This window comes from Amblyomma americanum, chromosome 1, assembly GCF_052857255.1.
Source record: "Amblyomma americanum isolate KBUSLIRL-KWMA chromosome 1, ASM5285725v1, whole genome shotgun sequence".
NCBI lineage: Eukaryota > Metazoa > Arthropoda > Arachnida > Ixodida > Ixodidae > Amblyomma > Amblyomma americanum.
In genome coordinates, this window is record NC_135497.1 from 548014581 (window position 1) to 548033976 (window position 19396).

The 19396-nt window shown below is 43.3% G+C and overlaps 1 protein-coding gene across 1 annotated transcript in view; it reads left to right on the forward strand.

Moving 5' to 3' along the window:
- LOC144116315 (tRNA (34-2'-O)-methyltransferase regulator WDR6) overlaps positions 1 to 3309 on the forward strand; it is a 273947-nt gene extending 270638 nt beyond the window's left edge. The window contains exon 24 of the mRNA XM_077651056.1: positions 1493 to 3309. Coding sequence (XP_077507182.1) covers positions 1493 to 1607 — 115 coding nt within the window. The 3' untranslated portion in view covers positions 1608 to 3309. The remainder of the gene's footprint in view (positions 1 to 1492) is intronic.
- The last annotated feature ends 16087 nt before the right edge of the window (positions 3310 to 19396 follow it).

Consider the following 19396-nt stretch of genomic DNA (forward strand, 5'->3'; position numbering starts at 1 on the left):
TAGACTTCAATCAACCAAACAATCAGGCAGGATTTCGTAAAGGATACTCCACAATAGATCATATTCACGCTATCAAACAGGTGATAGAGAAATGCACAGAATATAACCAACCCCTATATATAGCCTTCATTGATTACGAGAAAGCATTTGACTCAGTGGAAACCTCAGCAGTCATACAGGCATTGCATAATCAGGGTGCAGGTGAGCCTTATGTGAAAATACTGGAAGATATATCTAGCAACTGCACAGCTACAATAGTTTTCCGTAAAGTCAGCAATAAGATTCCAATAAGGGAGGGCGTCAGGCAACAAGACATGGTCTCGCCTATGCTATTCACTGCCTGTTTACAGGAGGTATTTCGAGGCCTAAATTTGAAATTGGGAACAGTTGGGAATTAAAGTAGACGGAGGATACCCAAATAATTTGCGATTCGCTGATGACATTGCCTTATTAATTCACTGAGGAGATGAACTGCAAAGCATGATCAATGAGTTAAACAGGCAGAGCAGAACGGTGGGTCTCAAAAATTAACATGCACAAAACCACAGTAATGTTCAACATTTTAGCAAGAGAACATCAGTTCACAATTGGCAATGAGGTGCTGGAAGTGGTAAGAGAATAATTCTACTTAGGGCAGGTAGTGACAGCTGATCTGGATAATGAGAGGGAAGTAACTAGAAGGATAAGAATGGGGTGGAGCCCATATGGCAGGTTCCCTCAGATCATGAATGGCAGTTTGCCAATATCCCTCAAGAGAAAAGCATACAACAGCTGTATCTTACCGGTACTCACCTACGGGGCAGAAACGTGGGGGCTAACGAAAAGGGTTCAGCGTAAGTTAAGCACAAAGCCGCGAGCTATGGAAAGAAAAATGATAGGTGTAACATTAAGAGACCGCAAGCGGGCGGAGTGTGTGATGGAACAAATGCGGGTTAATTACATCCTAGTCGAAATCAAGAGGAAGAAATGGCTTGGGCAGGGCATGTAATGTGAAGGCAAGATAACCGCTGGTCCTTAAGGGTAACGGAGTGGATTCCAAGAGAAAGTAAGCATAGCAGGCAGCGGCAGAAGGTTAGGTGGACGGATGAGATTAAGAAGTTTGTGGGGATCCAGTAGCCGCAGCTGGAAAAGGACAGGGTTAATTGGAGAGACATGGGAGAGGTGTTTGCCCTGCGGTGGGCGTAGTCAGGCTGATGATGATGATGATTGTTGTGGTTATTAAAGTCGGGCACAATATTCAATCGCTGCCAAATATTTGGAAATTCTCGAATATCAATTTCACTAATCGAATAACCAACTTATTCGATTTGTATTTGAAATTTTGAATTTTTGCATGCCCCTAGGTTTTAATGCTCACAACATAAAATGGTTTTTCCGAAATGCAAGGTGTGCACATTGTTCACTGCTGAGATTTGCTCAGTCAAAGCACTTGCGCACATTTTGTTTTTCACAGCACTCTTGTGCTGATGTTGTATGTGTCTTCTTTTTACAGGAAGAACAACGACGACGTGGTCATGGTGGCAGGAGGCGAGGGTTTAGATGTGACACTGTACACATCCAAGGCTGAGGAGAGCATGATCACCCAAACAGGCTACTATCTTGCTTAATGTTGAATCCTGTTTCATTTTTAATTGTACAGACAACATTTTTATATAAATATTAAATGTAGTTCGATCGACATATACAATGTATTCACGTTAATCTGCTCATCTGTTTTTTCGTGGCATTCTCACCACCTCGTGACAGTATATAACTAAATTACAGCAGAACTACTTCCTTTCATGTCTCCTTCACTGCTTGTAATTTGACATCAAAACAAATTGAAGTTGAATAAAACAGAGAGGTGTGGCTTGCAAAAGCACTGAACTACTCATGGTGTTTAACAACTGGGCTAGTTGGTGATCTTTAGATTCAGTGCACATGGTGACTAGCGCTAAAGGCAAGGACAGAAGAAAGAAGGATGGACACCACGAGCGCTAGACATCAACTGGTTTATTCCAGACAGACACATTCAGTATATAGGCAAACATGTACAATGGACCACACCCTAAAGCGCATGTGCAACGGCAGCTTCTGGTTCAAGAAATGTAATTCTTTTGATGACAAAGATAATGTTGAGTTGCTTACGCAGGACTGTTGTTGCATGTAAATGAGGAATGCTTCCAGTATTTCGCGTTCCTTCTGGTCTGAGCTTGCAAAAATGTTCCTAGTCTGATTATAAATCAGAGCACATTTATCCTTGCAACGTTTGCAATGTGCCGCCAAATGTCCCAGACCTGATAATGCCTCGACAGCCAGCTTGTTCTCCATTAGCCGAACATTGATACGATGGTCAGTTTGGCCGATGTAGCAATTCCTGCATGACAAGGGAATTCTTCTGTCCTTGTCTTTAGCACTAGTTACCATGTGCATTGAATCTACTGATGGTGACTTTGAATGCAGATTTCATCATTGCACAAACGAGTTACTACTTTTTTGGATAAAGTTACTATTACTGGCTTATTTAAAAAAATATTAAAAGTTGCAGTCTACATAGAAGAAAAGTGGACGCTGGCCGCACCACCTGCGTGTGCTTTTTTCGTATATAAAAATGGCACTAAACCTTAAAGAATACCCTCCAACCAATGTCTTCGACCAATTGTCATGACGTCATGGGTTTCCAAGGAAAAACTCCATACCTACTCTGTTTTCCGGGAAATTCTGATAAGCCCCACTCTGCCATCTTTTCTTTTTGTATTACTCTGTATTTATAATGCCCATTTGGAGTGCTTTTCTGATTGAAATAGGGACTTTAAGCAGCATGGTGCAGGAGGTGCGACTAAGTGTGACTCATACTGAGGCGGTTCTAATTGGGAGAAAGCGGTTCATACTGGTTCTAAAGCAGAAATGCTTTACAAATACAGCCAAAGCAACAAAAAGGAAAGAACAGAGTCAAGTTTGTCCAAGTTCTGAGAAAAACCTGCGCGAACAACGAGCAAGAGGTTAGTGGTAGAGTAGTAGCGACACAATAGTCTGACGCCAGATGGAGCCACGTCGCACTAGTTACATTTGGCGCGAATTTCAAATCCCCGTAGAAAATACACAACTTTGAGAGCCTGTAAAATGCAGGCACTAGGTTCGATTTGTATAAAAATTGTGGCTTAGCAGAAGAAAACTGGAGGAAATGTCGCAGGTTAAATTTTGATATTTAGCTTAGTTTTTTCATGAGATGACATCAAAGATTGAAATATCTAAAAACACAATTTTTCGCGATATTTACCTCTGATTTGTAAAAAAATGAAGCTTAAAAAATAAAATCTCTTCAAAACATTTTCTCTCTTCACTAACGAAGAAAGCACTGCCACAAACCTCATGAAAATTTAACCATATTTAGACACGCTATAGCTTCTGAAAGTTCCCTTGTATTTCCTATGGACGCTGTCGCTGGTGAACCCGCTTGAGCACATCTGCCTGAGGTCCCCCTCTCCCACCAGAGCTCATTGTGACATGGGGGACATGAGTGAAGGCCGTCGATTACCACTGCAGCAATTTTGATGACTTCAAGGCTGTTACTGGCAGATTTTCAGCAGAAGAAAGCATTCAAGGCCCTGGCTGTCCTGTCTGAAGACACCCTTCAAGGAGATCTGGCTTGTTATTGCTCTCATTTTACATATCTTGCAGCCACCACTCAAGGGCTTGGAAGTGCAGGCAATATTCTCTTCGAGTACATCAGTATAACAGTAGATGCAGCAGAATGGCATGGCGCTCTCCCCACCGTGGACATATTGCTAACAAGATTCGCTTGAAGCTGCAGTCAGTGGTAGAAAAATAACGGCAATAATTCCAATCGCCATTATGCATCAAACATTCCAAACTGCAAATGTGCTCCGTAACCATCACTTGTTGTTAACTGCCTGTTTTCTTCTTAACAGCTTGTTCTCAATGAGACCAGAGAAAGTTTTGAACTGAGAAACCGAGAGATAATCTTGTCCAGCTTCTCAAGTAGTAGATATGACATGGCTGTGCCCTGTACAGGAAGACACCACACTGCAGACTTTTTGTGATGCCTCGCTTATTTCAAGGACCAGTTAAACTGTGCTTCTTAACAGCTGCTTCTCATGGCTACGATACACTCCATTGTTGTTTTCGTTGCAGGTAACTTATGTGCGAGGGTCAAGAACGCTCTGTTTATAAATATTGATTGCGCCTATATGTGCCCTTTTCAAGTTCTATTATGCCTAATTTAGGAGTCTATAACGATTTTTTAAGCATGAAATGCTTTGAGCTCTCGTTATCAGTGTGCTAGGGTGACCGTGGTGCCAAAGCGGAGGAGAACACTGAAACGAGCCTAAACGAATTTTGGCAAAGCTCCACCAGCTGGGTCCAGCACCCGCTGAAACTACACGGTTCGCTTCCATGTTTGTGGAGGATTTTCTGCCGAAGAAAACGTGCCCTTTGCAATGGATGCGTAATGTATACTTCTTACCGATTCTCCGATTTTGCACAGAAAAGCTACACAAAAGAAGGCAGATTGTAAGAAAATTCGAGGCTGGCATGCAACCGTATAACCGTTTTTGTGATTTTCTCGCTTTTTGGCGTGCGTTTCTTTGTACTGTGCTCATGGGTCAGGTATATGTATTGTGTCACACTTGCCTAATAGCAGTTTTGTTTTTTCTTCGCCTTTTCACCAGTGTGCGGCACTGCCTGTGGATGTCGGGCAGGCAAATTAAGTTTGACTGCCAGCGGGTTCATCTCGCCTCATGAGGTGTCACAGGCTACACTTAGAAGCTAAGTGCCAGTCAAAATGTACTCTGTCGAGCAACATATACTATGTATGCGCTTTCCCTGCACTATTTTGCTAAGGTGGCGCCGCTGTGCTTGTCTTCCACGACAGGCACTTAAAGATGTGACGAACTTCGGGATGATACATTACAGTTGCTGCAGCACTAGCACTTTCTAAGCCCACACAGAGGCGCACATACTTTACGGCCTAACCTGCCTCAAGAAAGACACGGTCTGGTTGACTAGCGTTCTGGAGTCATGTATAAATGCAGCACTGCCAGCGTACCGCGCGGCAGGTGTGTCCACACATGGCAATCGCATACATCAGTCTGGCGCTAGACGTATGACGCCAGCACTTCTCCCAAACATATTCCCCCAAAGTAAATCACCCCGGCATTGTACGAGAATTTTCACCGCACAGGAAAGCTGACGGTTCACAAGTACTGTGTGAAAAGTGTTTCAGCTGAATAGAGTTGCTCGCCGGAGTTTCTGCGAGGCTATGATTTTTGCAGCCAATTTCAATGAAGTTAATCATGCGACGCTGCGCGAATGACTCTGAACGCAGGTATCACTCGTTTAAAATGACAGGGGTGTTACAGTCACCAGAATTTAGCAGCTTCAGCGATTAATTTTTTATATGTTGAAGTGCATGAAGTTGCTGCAAAGGCACTGCAGATCAATGCGCTACTGTGCAAGAATGCCGTTAGGCATGTGCAAGGAGTTTTGAGGGAATGAAGATTTCATTAGCACTGTAATAAATTGGGGGATGTTTGGAAAACAGGTACCAGAATATAAAACCTTCCACCTATTTCCTGTTCCTGAAGAAATCAATTGTCTGTATTTGGGCAACTATTAAGATATATTACTGATCCTCACCAAGAGCCACCACGGTGGCTGAGTGGTTATAGCGCTCAGCTGCTGGCCCGAAAGACTCGGGTTCGATCCCGGCCGCAGTGGCCAAATTTCAATGGAGGTGAAATTTTAGAGGCCCGCGTACTGTGCGATGTCAGTGCATGTTAAAGAACCCCAGGTGGTCGAAATTTCTAGAGCTCTTCACTACGGCGTCTCTCATAGCCTGAGTCACTTTGGGACGTTAAACCCCCTAAACTGATCCTCGGTAAGTAATTAAACGCCGCTTATGAAGGGAAAGATAGTTAAGCATGTATATGATATTCAGTGCTGTTATGTTCCATTCCATAGACTGACGTAGTACATATGTTATACCGTATTCTTTTCCCTTAAAGGGGCTGTGAAACACATTTCAGTACATTGTTTTGCCTGTTGGTTGCATAGAGTGAGTTAGAGTTATGCAATTAGCATTGGTAGTACTACACATATTCCAATATTTAATATTTTAATTAGCTCGCAAAAACAAAATCATGGCACTGATGGTTTCACCACACAGTGACGGTTTTTAGCAGCAGATATGACATCGTTGGAGGAGCTTGATGATTGGACACCTAGTAAATGTACTGCAAATTGTGTTAATAAATGAAGATACTTTGTCGCGTCTTGCGTTTTATATCAGATCAATGGAACCAACTCGTCTGCCTTTCATAAAAGCACTGCAAAGCAAGCCAGAAAAAAAAGCACCACCAGAGGCTCTGGCTTTTGTTTTGCATCGAAGGACTGCACCTCTCTGTACGCATTAGGTCTCTTCGATTTGGCTGCATTTTCTGTGCCAATTCAAAGAGTGCAGCACGTTCACCTTCGTTTTGCAAGAGTGCCAGCCTAGTGCAGCACTAGTTGTTGGCTGTCTTGCACTCTCAGAATTGGAAGTGCAGCTGTAGTGCAGCAATATGGCAGCTCCCATTTGTAGGAGAAGATCTGACTGCAGTTTAAATGAAATGATGACTGTTCGTTCTTGAAAGGAGGAGGTGGGCAGCTTCATGGCATCAAAATTGTAAACCTAGGTGGTCCAGTAGAGTCCCATGAGCAGCATATTTCAGCGCATATTCGCTTTTTTTAGTAAAACGACGATTTCCTGGGGTTGGTTCATGGCAATACTTATTGTGCTTTGCTGCCTGAAAAATTTCTAAGAACACTGAAGTCTGCTTACATGCAGGAATGCGAAAGCATGGAACTTTATAGAAAGCGGGTTTTTTCCACGACGGCAGTGCGCATTGAATTTTAAAATTTTTCTCTTGATATTTTTTATTTTTCTTTTAATTTTTTATTTTCTATTTTCCCCAATCATTTTTAATGTTTATTGCTTTCTATTGTTTTATTTTGATGACGTCTTCAGTTTGATTGATTGACACTTCTCTGCGAACATCTCCACTGGCGGGTCATGAGCCTATAAAGGCTAGGCCTTAAAATTCTTCACATAGCTCGGGTTTTCGGTGCCCGTTGATGCCGGCAGCACACAGTTGGCTGTAATTTAGTGGCGACGCCAAGGGTAGCAGATGACCATGCCTGCACTCGACCATTTGTTGTGGTAGGAGCGTCCTCTTTAAAACGGGGCGATGGCAGTTACCACCATGCTCAGCTTTTTTTCCCTTTATTTTTGTTTAGCTGTTAAAAATTATTAAAATTCGCCATTTTCTTTAAATGCATCTTCCTAAACGTTTAACCTTATGTCGCCTCACTGCATTTGAGCCACCAATCTTCCAATCACTTTTTGCTGACTTCCACTGCAGATTTATTTACATGGGCTCGTATCTGGCATACTTACTGGTTAGCTTTCTAGTTCTTTTCCGCCATTGTGAGTCAACGCTCTGTCTGTATAGGTATTTAAATACCTTAGCTGCCCACCTGTTATCGTCCAATTTCCTCAGGCATTCTTCGTATAGTATTTTATTCTGAGCTTCCCGTGCTTCGATTGACGCCCAGCCCATATCCCCTTGTACTGGCTCGTTTGTGGTTTTCCCGTGGGCACCTATTGCTAATCTTCGAACAGCTCTCTGATTTACTTCTAATCTCGACGGTACTTCTGCCTTTAAGCACAGGACTGCACTTGAAGTGACGCTGCACGCAGGCGGCACATCCACAGGACTTTGCGGAACTAGTGCAACGAGCGTAGCCAAATCGAAGAGACCTATCTATGACCTAGCACACAGCACCTATGGATACTCTCAATGCATCTCGAGAACTGCTTGACAGAATCGATCTGATCGAGCCACTGCATCCTAAAAGCGTTCGTTTCGGTACCAAGGAAGGACGCTAAGAAAAAAGCCATTCGTTTCACATTTAACAGTGCACATCGTCGGCTTCTGAATGATCACTGGGCGGTGGCACCATATGGTGCCAAAAGAGCATGAAAAACATGTAATCAATTAAGCTTGTAGGAATGCAGCTGTCATGAAAAATAGGGCACTGTGGAATTATAATTGGTATGAAGTGGTAAGAGGGATCTGGAAAGGGGTGATGATTCCTAGCCAGACTTTCGGTAATGCAGTCTTTGGTGCTTTGGCCATGTGCTTTGGGAGCACATCGCAATACACCAAATCAGGGGGCACAGGATGATATGGGATGGGCGTCGTTCGAGAGCAGAGAAGCTAGCAGTAAGATAGCATTTGAGGAGCGATTGAGAAAGATGGAGGAAAAGCAGTGGGCTAGGAAAGTTTCAGATACCTGTATATAAGGAATGTTGACACGAAATGGAGAAACCGAACTAGAAAATTGACAAGCAAATGTCTGGACAGCAGTAGGGGGCAAATCAGCAATTATTGGTTAAGAAAAAGGCTAAAGAAACAGCGAGAGCTCTGTGGAAAACAGGGATGCTAACGAAATCGGCACAGGGAACATACAGGATCTTTAAGCAGGAAATAGCCAAAGAAAATATGATAATTGTAGGGGAAGCTCTTTGTTATTTGAGGCCAGGACGGGAGTTTTGCGGACTAAGACATATAGAATCGGGTACCATGAGATAGACTCGTTGTGCGTTGCGTGCAGAGAGGAGGAAACGGCTGAACGCTTGATATTTTTCTGTAACAGGCTTCACCCTGCAGTGGAAAGCAGCGGGGCTGATTTATCCAAGGCATTGGTGTTTAAGGACAGTGAAGGGAAAGTAGATTTTAAGCGGGTAGAAGTAACCAAGCGAAGGTTATCTGACTGGTGGCTAAAGTCAAGACAAGAGTAAAATTTCGGAAGTTATGGCTAGGTGGCTCGAGCCACCGCCCAATATAAAGGGTTCAGATTTATCCATCCATCCATCCAGAGAACAAGCAATGGCTGCAGGCGCTCGCCGAAAAGCCGACACTGGCTGTGTACCGCGAGTGCAAGAACAGCATCGGACCCGAAAAGATATTTGACAACGGCCTGGGTAGCACATTGCTGTTTGAGGCCCGTGCCGGAGCGCTGCGAACACAGCTGTACCGCCGTCGCTTCGATACAACACCAGAAGCATAGGCAGCACTACGCCGAGCATGTGGCGACGCGGAGGAGACCATCGAGCAGATGTCATGCCAGAGACTCCACCCGATGCCAACAGAGGGCACTACATTCCCACAGGTTCTCATATTGTTTCACGGTCCTGCAGTGGACGACGAAGGAGACAGCTGCTAGGACGAAGGGGTGCTGCGAACCAAGCGTCAATTAATCTTTGGTGGAGCCACTGGTGGAGCACTGTGTCTAACTGCGCGAAATCGCAGTCGGACGCGAACGAGGTCGATGAGCGAATCCCCCCCGACTTCCTTTGTATGTTTTTGTTTTTCTTCCCTTTGCGCGTTTTTTTTTTTCTCTCCTTCTGCTCTTTCATCTTCTCGGGGTTTTTTGGTTTTTCTTTGTCCGGGTGCCCAACCACGGCCGGTCTCGAGGGCGGCGCGTGCCCTCTCCCATACGGCCTTCACATCCGCCGCGGAAGCCATGTGAGTTTTTCTCAGGGAGTTTTGCCGCCCGCCTCCACTAGAGGCGCAACGACCCCACCGCTCGCAGGGTGCCGCGATGCCAGCACCGCCAGGGTGGAGACAGCTTCAGCGGCGCCGCCATATTGAATCACATGGGATCAGCGGCGCTAGCGTTTGTAACGGCGCCGTTCATGCTCTCTGCGCACTTCGAAGTGGTTTAACTTGAACGGCCTTTTGCAGCGAGAGCTACACTGGGCGCTTGTTGAGCGCGGTTTGAAACGCATTTTCGCCTTTCGTAACTTCACTTAATTGAGGTCCGTGCTCCTTTGTTTTAAAATTGCGCTCGTGGTGGGAGGCGTTCCAGAACGACGCTGACCTTCGACGCTGCGCGAATGCAGAAGCATAGCTTTGCGCCGGGATGCAGCAAACTCAGGTGCCAGACGCCTCTAAGTAGGTAGAAAACAGTACCTTCCACTGGTTCCATGGTATTGGTGGCTGGCCTGGGGTTTCCAGGAATGTACGAGAGGGCGTAAGATCCCGTGAAACTCATAGTAAAGGTTTACCTCGTCGGCACGTTGTTGTATTGTAGATGCAAGATTGAACGACACACCGGAGCAAGCGATGTCATGCTGACGCCAAGTTTCCGCCGACCCCCCACTCTTACTTTGCCTGCGTCACGTCACGTATACGTGGTGTCAACCAACATGCATGTGACTTAAACTGAAATTCTGAAGAAGCGGAACTGAAAGTAAGAGAACCGAAACTGAAAATAAGAGAACAGAAACTGAAACTGCCGCACAGTTCATTACCTGATGGACACAACAGTATCACGTATTACATAAGGTCTTCATAAAACCGATGTTTGTTCTTCTATAGGATTAGCAGCATTAGTATATGTTTTCTATTAATGACACCCAGGTAATGAACATGATATACCAACTTAAGTAGTGTTGGTTCTGGTATAACACACGAATAATTTATAGGCATGCCTTTGTGTATACGTCAGAAATCAAATTGTGAAGTCAGCCTCGAAAATGCCTCTGCATTTCTCATAAAAAAAGGAAAAAATTGTCCTGCTTTCATAGCATGCGCATCATCTATATCAGATGTGATTGTAATCTTGAGCTATAACTTGAAATGACCCATGCTGTCTGCCATAAAAATAGCTTTTTTTAATTATTCAACAAACCTCATAACTCATTTCTGTCATTAAAGGAATGAAATGCCTCAATTATATCTCATTGCTTTGGTGCAGTCAAGGTTCATTATGCAATGTAAAATCTGATTCAGGAATATTTTTTTACTTGTTGCACGGTTCCTAAAATTCAGCACATCCACCGGTGTTGTGTTCGCGCGTGGTTTTCTTTTTTATTAACTGAGTGCAGGTGAATAGCCACCGGATTCTTGGCCGATCGCCTAGTGTGGGTATGTGTCATCTTTTGATAGGCTAACAACATCAACAACATTCGTCTTTCACTTCCAATCATACATGTGCTGCACTATACTTGTTCTTTTACATTGTATTGATTCCATCCATAATTATGTCAGAGTTTAAAGACAAATCCTCAGTGCTTGCAGATCTTTACTATGTGCCCACTTTTCGTTATTGCGACAATGATGGCACAATATGTAATGAAGAAGTTAATATATATTTCACCACTTCAGTTCGCAAAAGGACTATGAGAGAGAAAGGCCAAAGCACTCACAGCCAAAGTACCTTTCACATACTAATAAGCTGTGCAGTTCGAACGTCTAAAAAGGTAAGTTTTCCTAAGCTAATTCCATACTACGGCCGGCTAGTCGTGAGAAATGTCTGTGTAAGCATGGAGAAAGGGGTGAGCCAGAATGCTGTCATGATTCATGGAAAAAAAGACACTAAGCATGGGAGGCATTGGCCACGCTATCAGCTTCCGCAAGTTAGGTTCACGCAAGTTCCGGTTCAGGTTGATCTGATCTCCTTGCCACGAGTTCCTGATACGCAGGCTGACCCCGTCTTCTATTACGACCATATTTACCCGTCCCATGCGAAACATATGTCCGCAAATATCCTAAATGGTCTTCTTTCTGAACACCTACAGAATTTTCCTCATTATACTGTTCTCTCCACTGATGCCTCCGGCAGCTGTGAGAAGGCAGCGATTGGGATATATTCGCAGGATCTGGCTTGGAGCTATTCCGTTCGTATCCCTGATTATACTCCTATATTCTTCATAGAGTTTTTTGCTATTGGTTCGGCTCTTCCCAAAATTCCCAGGCATGTAGCACGGGTTCTTATTCTTGCAGACTGCCTTTCAGTTCTAGTCTCTCTCCAAAATTCCGGAAAATCTTTATTGAATCGGTCGCTTAGGTTTTTTGTTCCGTGCACAGTGTGTGAGATCCGCTTTGTCCGGGTACCTGCAGACATTCGGATGTCTATTTTAACGAGGGGGCTGATTTATTAGCAAGGTCAGCTCTCAGCACTCCTGTAATCTATCCCGTCCCTCACCTCATTCTGTTAGCAACATCACGTTTCCACTGGTTCCAAACTATTTCAGCCAGCTTGAGTGAGCCGTTGCTCAATACCGTGGATTTTCACCACTTAAAGTACCCATGGAATGTCCGGTGGTATAAATCTAGACATTGTGAGGTGTCAATAATGCTTCTGCGATGCAGAATCCCCCACTTAAATTTGTACTTACGCAGATGCGGGTTCACTGCGACAAACCATTGTTTCTCATGTGGGCAGGTTGAAACATTAGATCATTTTCTCCTCTCTTGCCAGTGGTTCGCAGCTCAAGGAAAGCAGTATTTGGAGCTCCCTCTTTCGAGGTTTGGACTCCCTCTGTCTCTTCCAGTTGTTATCTCGTTCGGTACGAGCGCCAAGGAATTCCCGTTAAACAGTGTTTGTGGCTACCTTCATGATTACATAAGTGCGACTTATCGGTTACCTTGTTAGCTGTATACAAAGTTCTGTCTCATGTCCAAAATGCTTGATTCTATTCCTGGTAATTAATATTTCTTAAATTTAATTGAATTTCCATATTTTTATCTTGATTCAGTCTTCTACGCCGCCGCCTCATGCCTTTTTTTTACCCGTGCAAATACTTAATTGGCAATCTCCACTGTACCTTGGCCAATCCCCCCGCGTGGGTGTGTGCCATATTGACTGAGGTGAAGATGAAGGAGGAGAGTGTGGACTACAAACACTATCTGTACTTGTGCTCTGTTTTTTTGTGTGTTTGGATTGTAAGCCATTAATAGGTAGAAAGGCTTGCACATAATGGGCATACTCTGTGCACATGAATGCGGAAAGCTGGTCATGGTTGTCCAAGCATTGCCAACAAAGCAGCGGGACCTTCAAGAAACAGGATATTGTTGTGACCCCTCACATGCAATGATTTGCACACAATTTGAAAATGTGGCAAGTTACAGCAGTCCCGTGGTTATATTGCTGCAAAATAAGCTAGCTCATTTATACGGAAACATTTTTACAGGGTGCCAAAAAGGAACATGACAAAAAGTTACACATAGCATCCTGTTTCATTGATGATGTTTATATGTGTGGTAAACGCTAAGAACAAGCATATCTTTGTTGGTTAACTGCTCTGCAATCCACGCACTGTCATGCAGTACATACACAATCACAGTCCAGTGACTGCAGAGCGGTCTGCAACCAGTAACTTGCAACTATACTATGCAGCAAGCTTCTTTGCACTGTATATGTTACATTTATCGAACGATGACATGGAATTGGTATGGCTATTTCTACACTGCATTTCCTAAAGACTCCTTTCTTTCATACCATACTTCTTACCCAGAAAGCTTCCTACAGAGTCGTTTAAATTGCTACGTATAAAGGCGTTTGTAGCAGGTGTGTGCGCCCGAACAAAAAAATGTTATTTTCCTTAATTCTTCAGTATTCCTGATTGTCACGAAATGGGCATTTATATGTTGGTACAACTTTTTTCAGGCATCACAACTGATGCACTGATGTGTTTGGTACACATTCATCTTCAGACATTTCATATCTGTTGGGCAAAAAAAAATACTAAATAATAGTTGACTGCATTAGTTTTGACTGAGATAACTAGCATCACAAAGCATGCTCTTTAAATTCCTCTAGCTGTCTGTAATTGGCTTCATTGTATAGCTTCATACTTGTTTTATTTAAACTCTGCACACTGCTCTTTTCCCTGCACATGGCGACATGGCACGCGGAGCCCCGTGGTAATGGGCGAGGATGATTCAGAGGTCAGCTGCTACTTCCCTGGAATCAAAACACAGATATAGGCACCTGTAAGTCAAGGTTAATTTCGGAAAGGCAGCTTTGCCCGCTTCCTTTCATCGGCTTGTCCATCATGCATCGTGTTTCGCGGCGAACCCACAAAGGGGAAGCCATCAACCCTCACCCTCCCCTCCTGAAGGGGGGAAAGATCCCGCTGATAGTTTCCTAGAGACGTCCTTTTTTTTCCGTGGGGTCAACGAAGGGTCAAATGACAGGCCCAAGCAGTGTGAGGCAACGTTCTCTGTTCATACTAGAGACGCGAGCTTACACTGCAAAATGAAACCTTGTCTTTCTCTTCCAAATGCAATTTCATTTCAATTTTACAGAATGCAAGTTACATCCTAGAGGGCTAAAAGGTCTAAAAGCTTCTAAAAAGGCTAAAAGCTGCTAAAAAGCAGCTTGATTGGGCCCAAGCGCCTCTGAAATGGCAGTACACGACAAACACACTTCAAGCAAAAAAAATGTTTATATATATATAAGCATGTTCAGATAAGAACGGTAATCGAGGTCCCATGACCATTTTTTGTCTTCAATTAAATTTTTATATGTGATGGGTAAATGTGTCCACACAAAGGAATGAACCTTAGTTTTGCAAGGAACTTCATGGTTTTCTCGGAAAAAAATTGTATGTCACAAGAGGTGGAGTATGTCGTTTTTGCCACTTCGCAAAGTTGCAAGTTTGGAGCATCACTGCATGCACAATAAGTTGTTTTCGCGCATAAGTATTTTTTCAGCACTTTATTACAACTTGCACTATACGATTAATATAAAAAACGTTTTCTTGCTGTGTCAGTCTTCTGAGTAAAAAATCGCAAACTTCGCTTCCGGAGCTGTGCGGTGCCAAAAAGGCACTTTTCAGGGCAGCCTTAGGGCAAGATGCGTAAAGATCTCCCGACTGAATCTTTTTCTCTGTATTTTTCAGCTACTTTTAATCACTTCAGGCAAGTTTTGTAGCTGTACACTTGACCTATATTTTTCAATATGGCCTCAAAATTGGCAGAAGTTCAAAAACTTCAAAAAAGTGACAACTTTGACTTGAATTTAAAAAAAAACATCATCATCGAATTTTATTAAAAAATGCCCTAATAATACTCAATACTCGATAATTTTAAAACACCAAAAAAGTGTTGCATTATTTTGTTTTAAAGTATAAAAATAAATGCAAAACTGAGTTCATGTTTTTGTTACCTAGAATTGCTTATTACTGCCTCTTAGAAATAGTAACTGTCAGAAATTTGATTTAGCACTCACTGAACATGGTTACATTTCAATTACCACAATATGCGAACCATCCTGAATGTTTGTACAGCTTCTACTCGCTTGTTAGCGGCGTTCTTAATGCGTCAAAATGGGAATAAATTCGTTATTTCACCTGATGAACTGACTGCTGGCGGTCAAACGTTTTTTTTTTGTATTCTCTAATTTATCATCGTAAGGTACATTGGTATGTAATCGATTTTTTAAAAATATTAGATAATTTGTGGGTTCCTAGAAAAAATTTTATATATAAAAATTTATATTAATGTATTTCTGAAGCCGACGTTTCCGTACCTGCATCTGTTTACCTCTGTGTTCAAAGGTTCTACAGGGCAATGTCATGAGACAGAACGTCGTCTTCTGAGAGGAACAATTTATCTGCGAGATTTTTAATCAGGAGGAGTTTTAATAGGAACGCAATTTACAAATGGGATGCCGCTTTATATGCAGATTGCAATTCAGAAAATCGTAACAAGAAATTAACGGCAGCAGTTGAAGTCGGTATGCGCACAGTATATTGTCCAGCACGAAGCACAAACCAGATCACAGTCTCTTCCATTCCGAAGCAGCGGTGGAGGCCACGTAGGATGCACTGCCTTCATTTGTTTGAACGTACTTCCACATATGGAGCGTCTGAACTCCAGGCACTTTCTTTGCCATTTTCCATTCTTCCTTCTTCGTTTCGCGAAAGTCTGCAAGCTCCCTCTGTGGGAGCTCCAGAATGGTGATGTTCTTTAGCGTTCCTTTAATTGCGTCTACGAAGCCGCTGGCTGTTTGTATGGACTCACTTGCAGGCTTCCGCAAGTTGTGGTGTGATGCTCGATGTTTGACAAGCCCACCAACGCCGTCGCAAGCATTTTTGCCGTGTCCAGTGGCCGAAAACATCCATTTCGTCTCTCGACATTCACTGCGTTGTAGCTCATGAAACTGATATTTATTCTTGAAGTGAGCGGGAGCCCCGTCGCTCACATATGTTATCTTGGTGTAGATTGGCGCGTTGTCTTCGAGGTGTGCTTTGATTTTTGACAGAGCCAAGCATGCATGAGCTGAATCATGAGACATATCGTCGGAAATTACGGCGTAGTTCCGAGTCGATTTTCTTGACGTGACAACGCAGGTAAACACGGTCACCTGCTTTTTCTGCCAATGGTAAGCTTGTACTGCGTCTGGAAGCACAACTGTCCAGTTTTCGGCGAAATCAAAATGCAAAACAATTGCACCTCTCTTGCAGCTGTGTTTTTCTTCATGTATTGCTCTTGCTTGCACAGATCTAATATAGTTGTGGGGAATCCATTTCATGGTCATTCTTAGACATTCTCTCATAAATGATGAAGCGGTCAGTCTTTTTAACGAGCTCACCGTATTCCCATGAAGCAATCAACACCTCGTCCTCGCTGCTCATTTCAAAATTTTCCGAAGTGAAAATGCCATCTTGTGGACAGTGCTCACAATTCCTAAGGAAACACGACGCAGTAGGTTCCTGGCATACGCAGAGGCTCTGCATATTTTCGGGAGAAAGCGACCTTCCGGACGCGTTCTGCAGTCCCACGAGGCACAACTGAAAGTTTGCACAGCACACACAAACACACACTTGCCACTGTGGCGAGCATTTCACCCACTTAGGACGCAAGGATATGAATTTTGTGAGGCCAACCTGGGAGGCAGGGTGAGCTTGCTTGTAGAGGCGGAATGCTTCTCGCAAGGACCGCGTCATGAAGCGTTTAGGTATCCATTCTTTCTCTCCTTCCTTCTCGATTCTCACAACATCCTTTTTGTTCGGAGTCTGTCTAGAGCAATCGAGTTCATCCATGGTGTAATATTCTAAAACGGTGGTAATGTCTTCCTGTTGTAGTCTACATCTTGTATATCTCTCCTGTGTTGACCATACGCCTTCCTCATCCACCATCTTCTTCGATTTTTGGATAACGTACCTCGTTGCCTCTGGAATAACTTCCTGCACATATTTCACGGTTAGGTTGCGTGGTAGCAGTGTCAGCAGCTGGCAACGCTCTTGAAAGGACGTGCACCTATTGTAGGCAGCATGTAGGTTGTCCTCCCAACTGCTGCATTGCGCACACTTTTCTTCTGACGCACGCGAAGTCTCTGGGACATTATATGCTGCCTGTATCCCCGATCGTATTTTCGTCACCATAGCTCTTGCCACATCTTCCTGCTTTCGCTTTGCATAGGAAAGTCTGAGGCGTTTTTTTAGAGCGCTCGGTGGCTTTAGGGGCGAGATTTCGGAGGTAAGGCTGACACTTGAATTTAAATTTTCTACGATTTCTTCCCCAGGGCGGAATTCTTCTAATGTTTCGGTTGACTCTGCCTGCATATTATCTATGTCTTCCTTGAACCGACGGTAACAATTCTGACAGATGAAGTCACTTTCTCGTACTCGGAGAGCTTCTTCGGGAAGTAGGACTTTTTTGAGAGCAGCGACATTGAGTGTCTTTACACTGCGAAAATTACGTCCTTTTTCAATTCTCTGTTTGTGCCTTTTTGAGTAGTCGGCACAAAACGTTCGCCGCGGAAATCTCTTCATGAATGCAAAAGCTCACTGCTTCCGGAGATTATCGCGAGACAGAAGAGCAGGTGACGGATGCAGGGCCCAGAGCTGCTTTTCCAAAAAGAGGAGATGGACAGATGAATAGATTTTTAACACAGGCTGCCCACCGTCGACACTGATGTTCTTTCGGTCTGGCGTACGAGCTGAGACTGATATACCAAGTATGCTTGTCGAGGGAGCGCTCCAGCGCAGAGAAAACACGTGAGTACAGAAAACGACCCCACCGGGTCTACCAGGCCTGGAAAACGACACACAAAATTCGAGATCCGAACAACATCCGCTCACAAGGGTTATCTCGGTCGAAGGCTGAGGCATAACTGCTAGGCGTTCGGTGCGTTGCGATGAAAAGATGATAGCGGCGGCTAAAGCCTCGGTGCGGCGGCGGCACACATGATGCTGTGAATTTCAGGGTCGCGCCGGGCGTTATATAGCTATAGGAGCGGCTGCAAAGCGCGGTTCATCCCTGGAGCGGCGGTAGCAGTTAAAGTCACCTTGAAAGTGCGACGGATGCATTAATTGTTTGCATAAACTACTCCTACACACACGTCACTCCAAAATAACGTGTTGGAATATGCTTACAGTAATTTAGGTCCCACCGTTAGAACAGTACGAAAGCGAATAGGAGCTTTAGACCTTTGATTGTAATAGAAAAAAATGCTTACAAATTACACTTATGAACTCAGCAACTGTAGCGTTTAAAATTTACTTACAAAATACCAATACTAAAACCAGCTTCTGACGATTGCGCATTCTAAGAGGGAATACTGAGCAGTCGTAGGGATTGAAATCATAAAGTCCGTTTTGTATTTATTTCCATACTTTAAAACAATATAATGCTATACATTTTTAAAGCCTTAGAATTATGAAATGTTGAGTACTATTAGGGCAAATTTTAATAAAATTCGATGATGATGTTTTTTTTTTAAATTCAAGTCAAAGTTGTCACTTTTTTGACGTTTTTGAACTTCTGCCAATTTTGAGGCCATATTGAAAAACATAGGTCAAGTGTAGAGCTACAAAACTTGCCTGAAGTGATTAAAAGTAGCTGAAAAATACAGAGAAAAAGATTCAGCCGGGAGATCTTTACGCATCTTGCCCTAAGGCTGCCCTGAAAAGTGCCTTTTTGGCACCGCACAGCTCCGGAAGCGAAATTTGCGATTTTTTACTCAGAAGATTGACAGAGAAAGAAAACGTTTTTTTATTTCTTCGTATAGTACAAGTTGTAATAAAGTACTGAAAAAATAATTATGCGCGAAAACAACTTATTGTGCATGCAGTGATGCTCCAAACTTGCAACTTTGAGAAGTGGCAAAAACGACATTCTCCACCTCTTGTGACATACGATTTTTTTCCGAGAAAACTACAAAGTTCCTTGCAAAACTAAGGTTCATTCCTTTGTGTGGACACATTTACCCATCGCATATAAAAATATAATTGAAAACAAAAAATGGTCATGGGACCTCGATTACCGTTCTTATCTGAACATGCCCATATATATATATATTAGAACAAACACTAAAAACAATGAAGCAAGTGACATATAGATTAAATGCAATAGAAACAATGAGCATGTATGTTCTCTAACAATAGTTTACAGACGCATGAAAAGAAAGAGAGGACCCGAGAAAAATAAAGAGAAAAAAAACGCTCAATAGGCATACATGGCACCAAAAGACAACAGAGGCACATAAAATGCAACCTGGCTATATATTAACAAAATACATTTTAACTCGCTTGGTTTAAACTAGCCAATACTTTGTA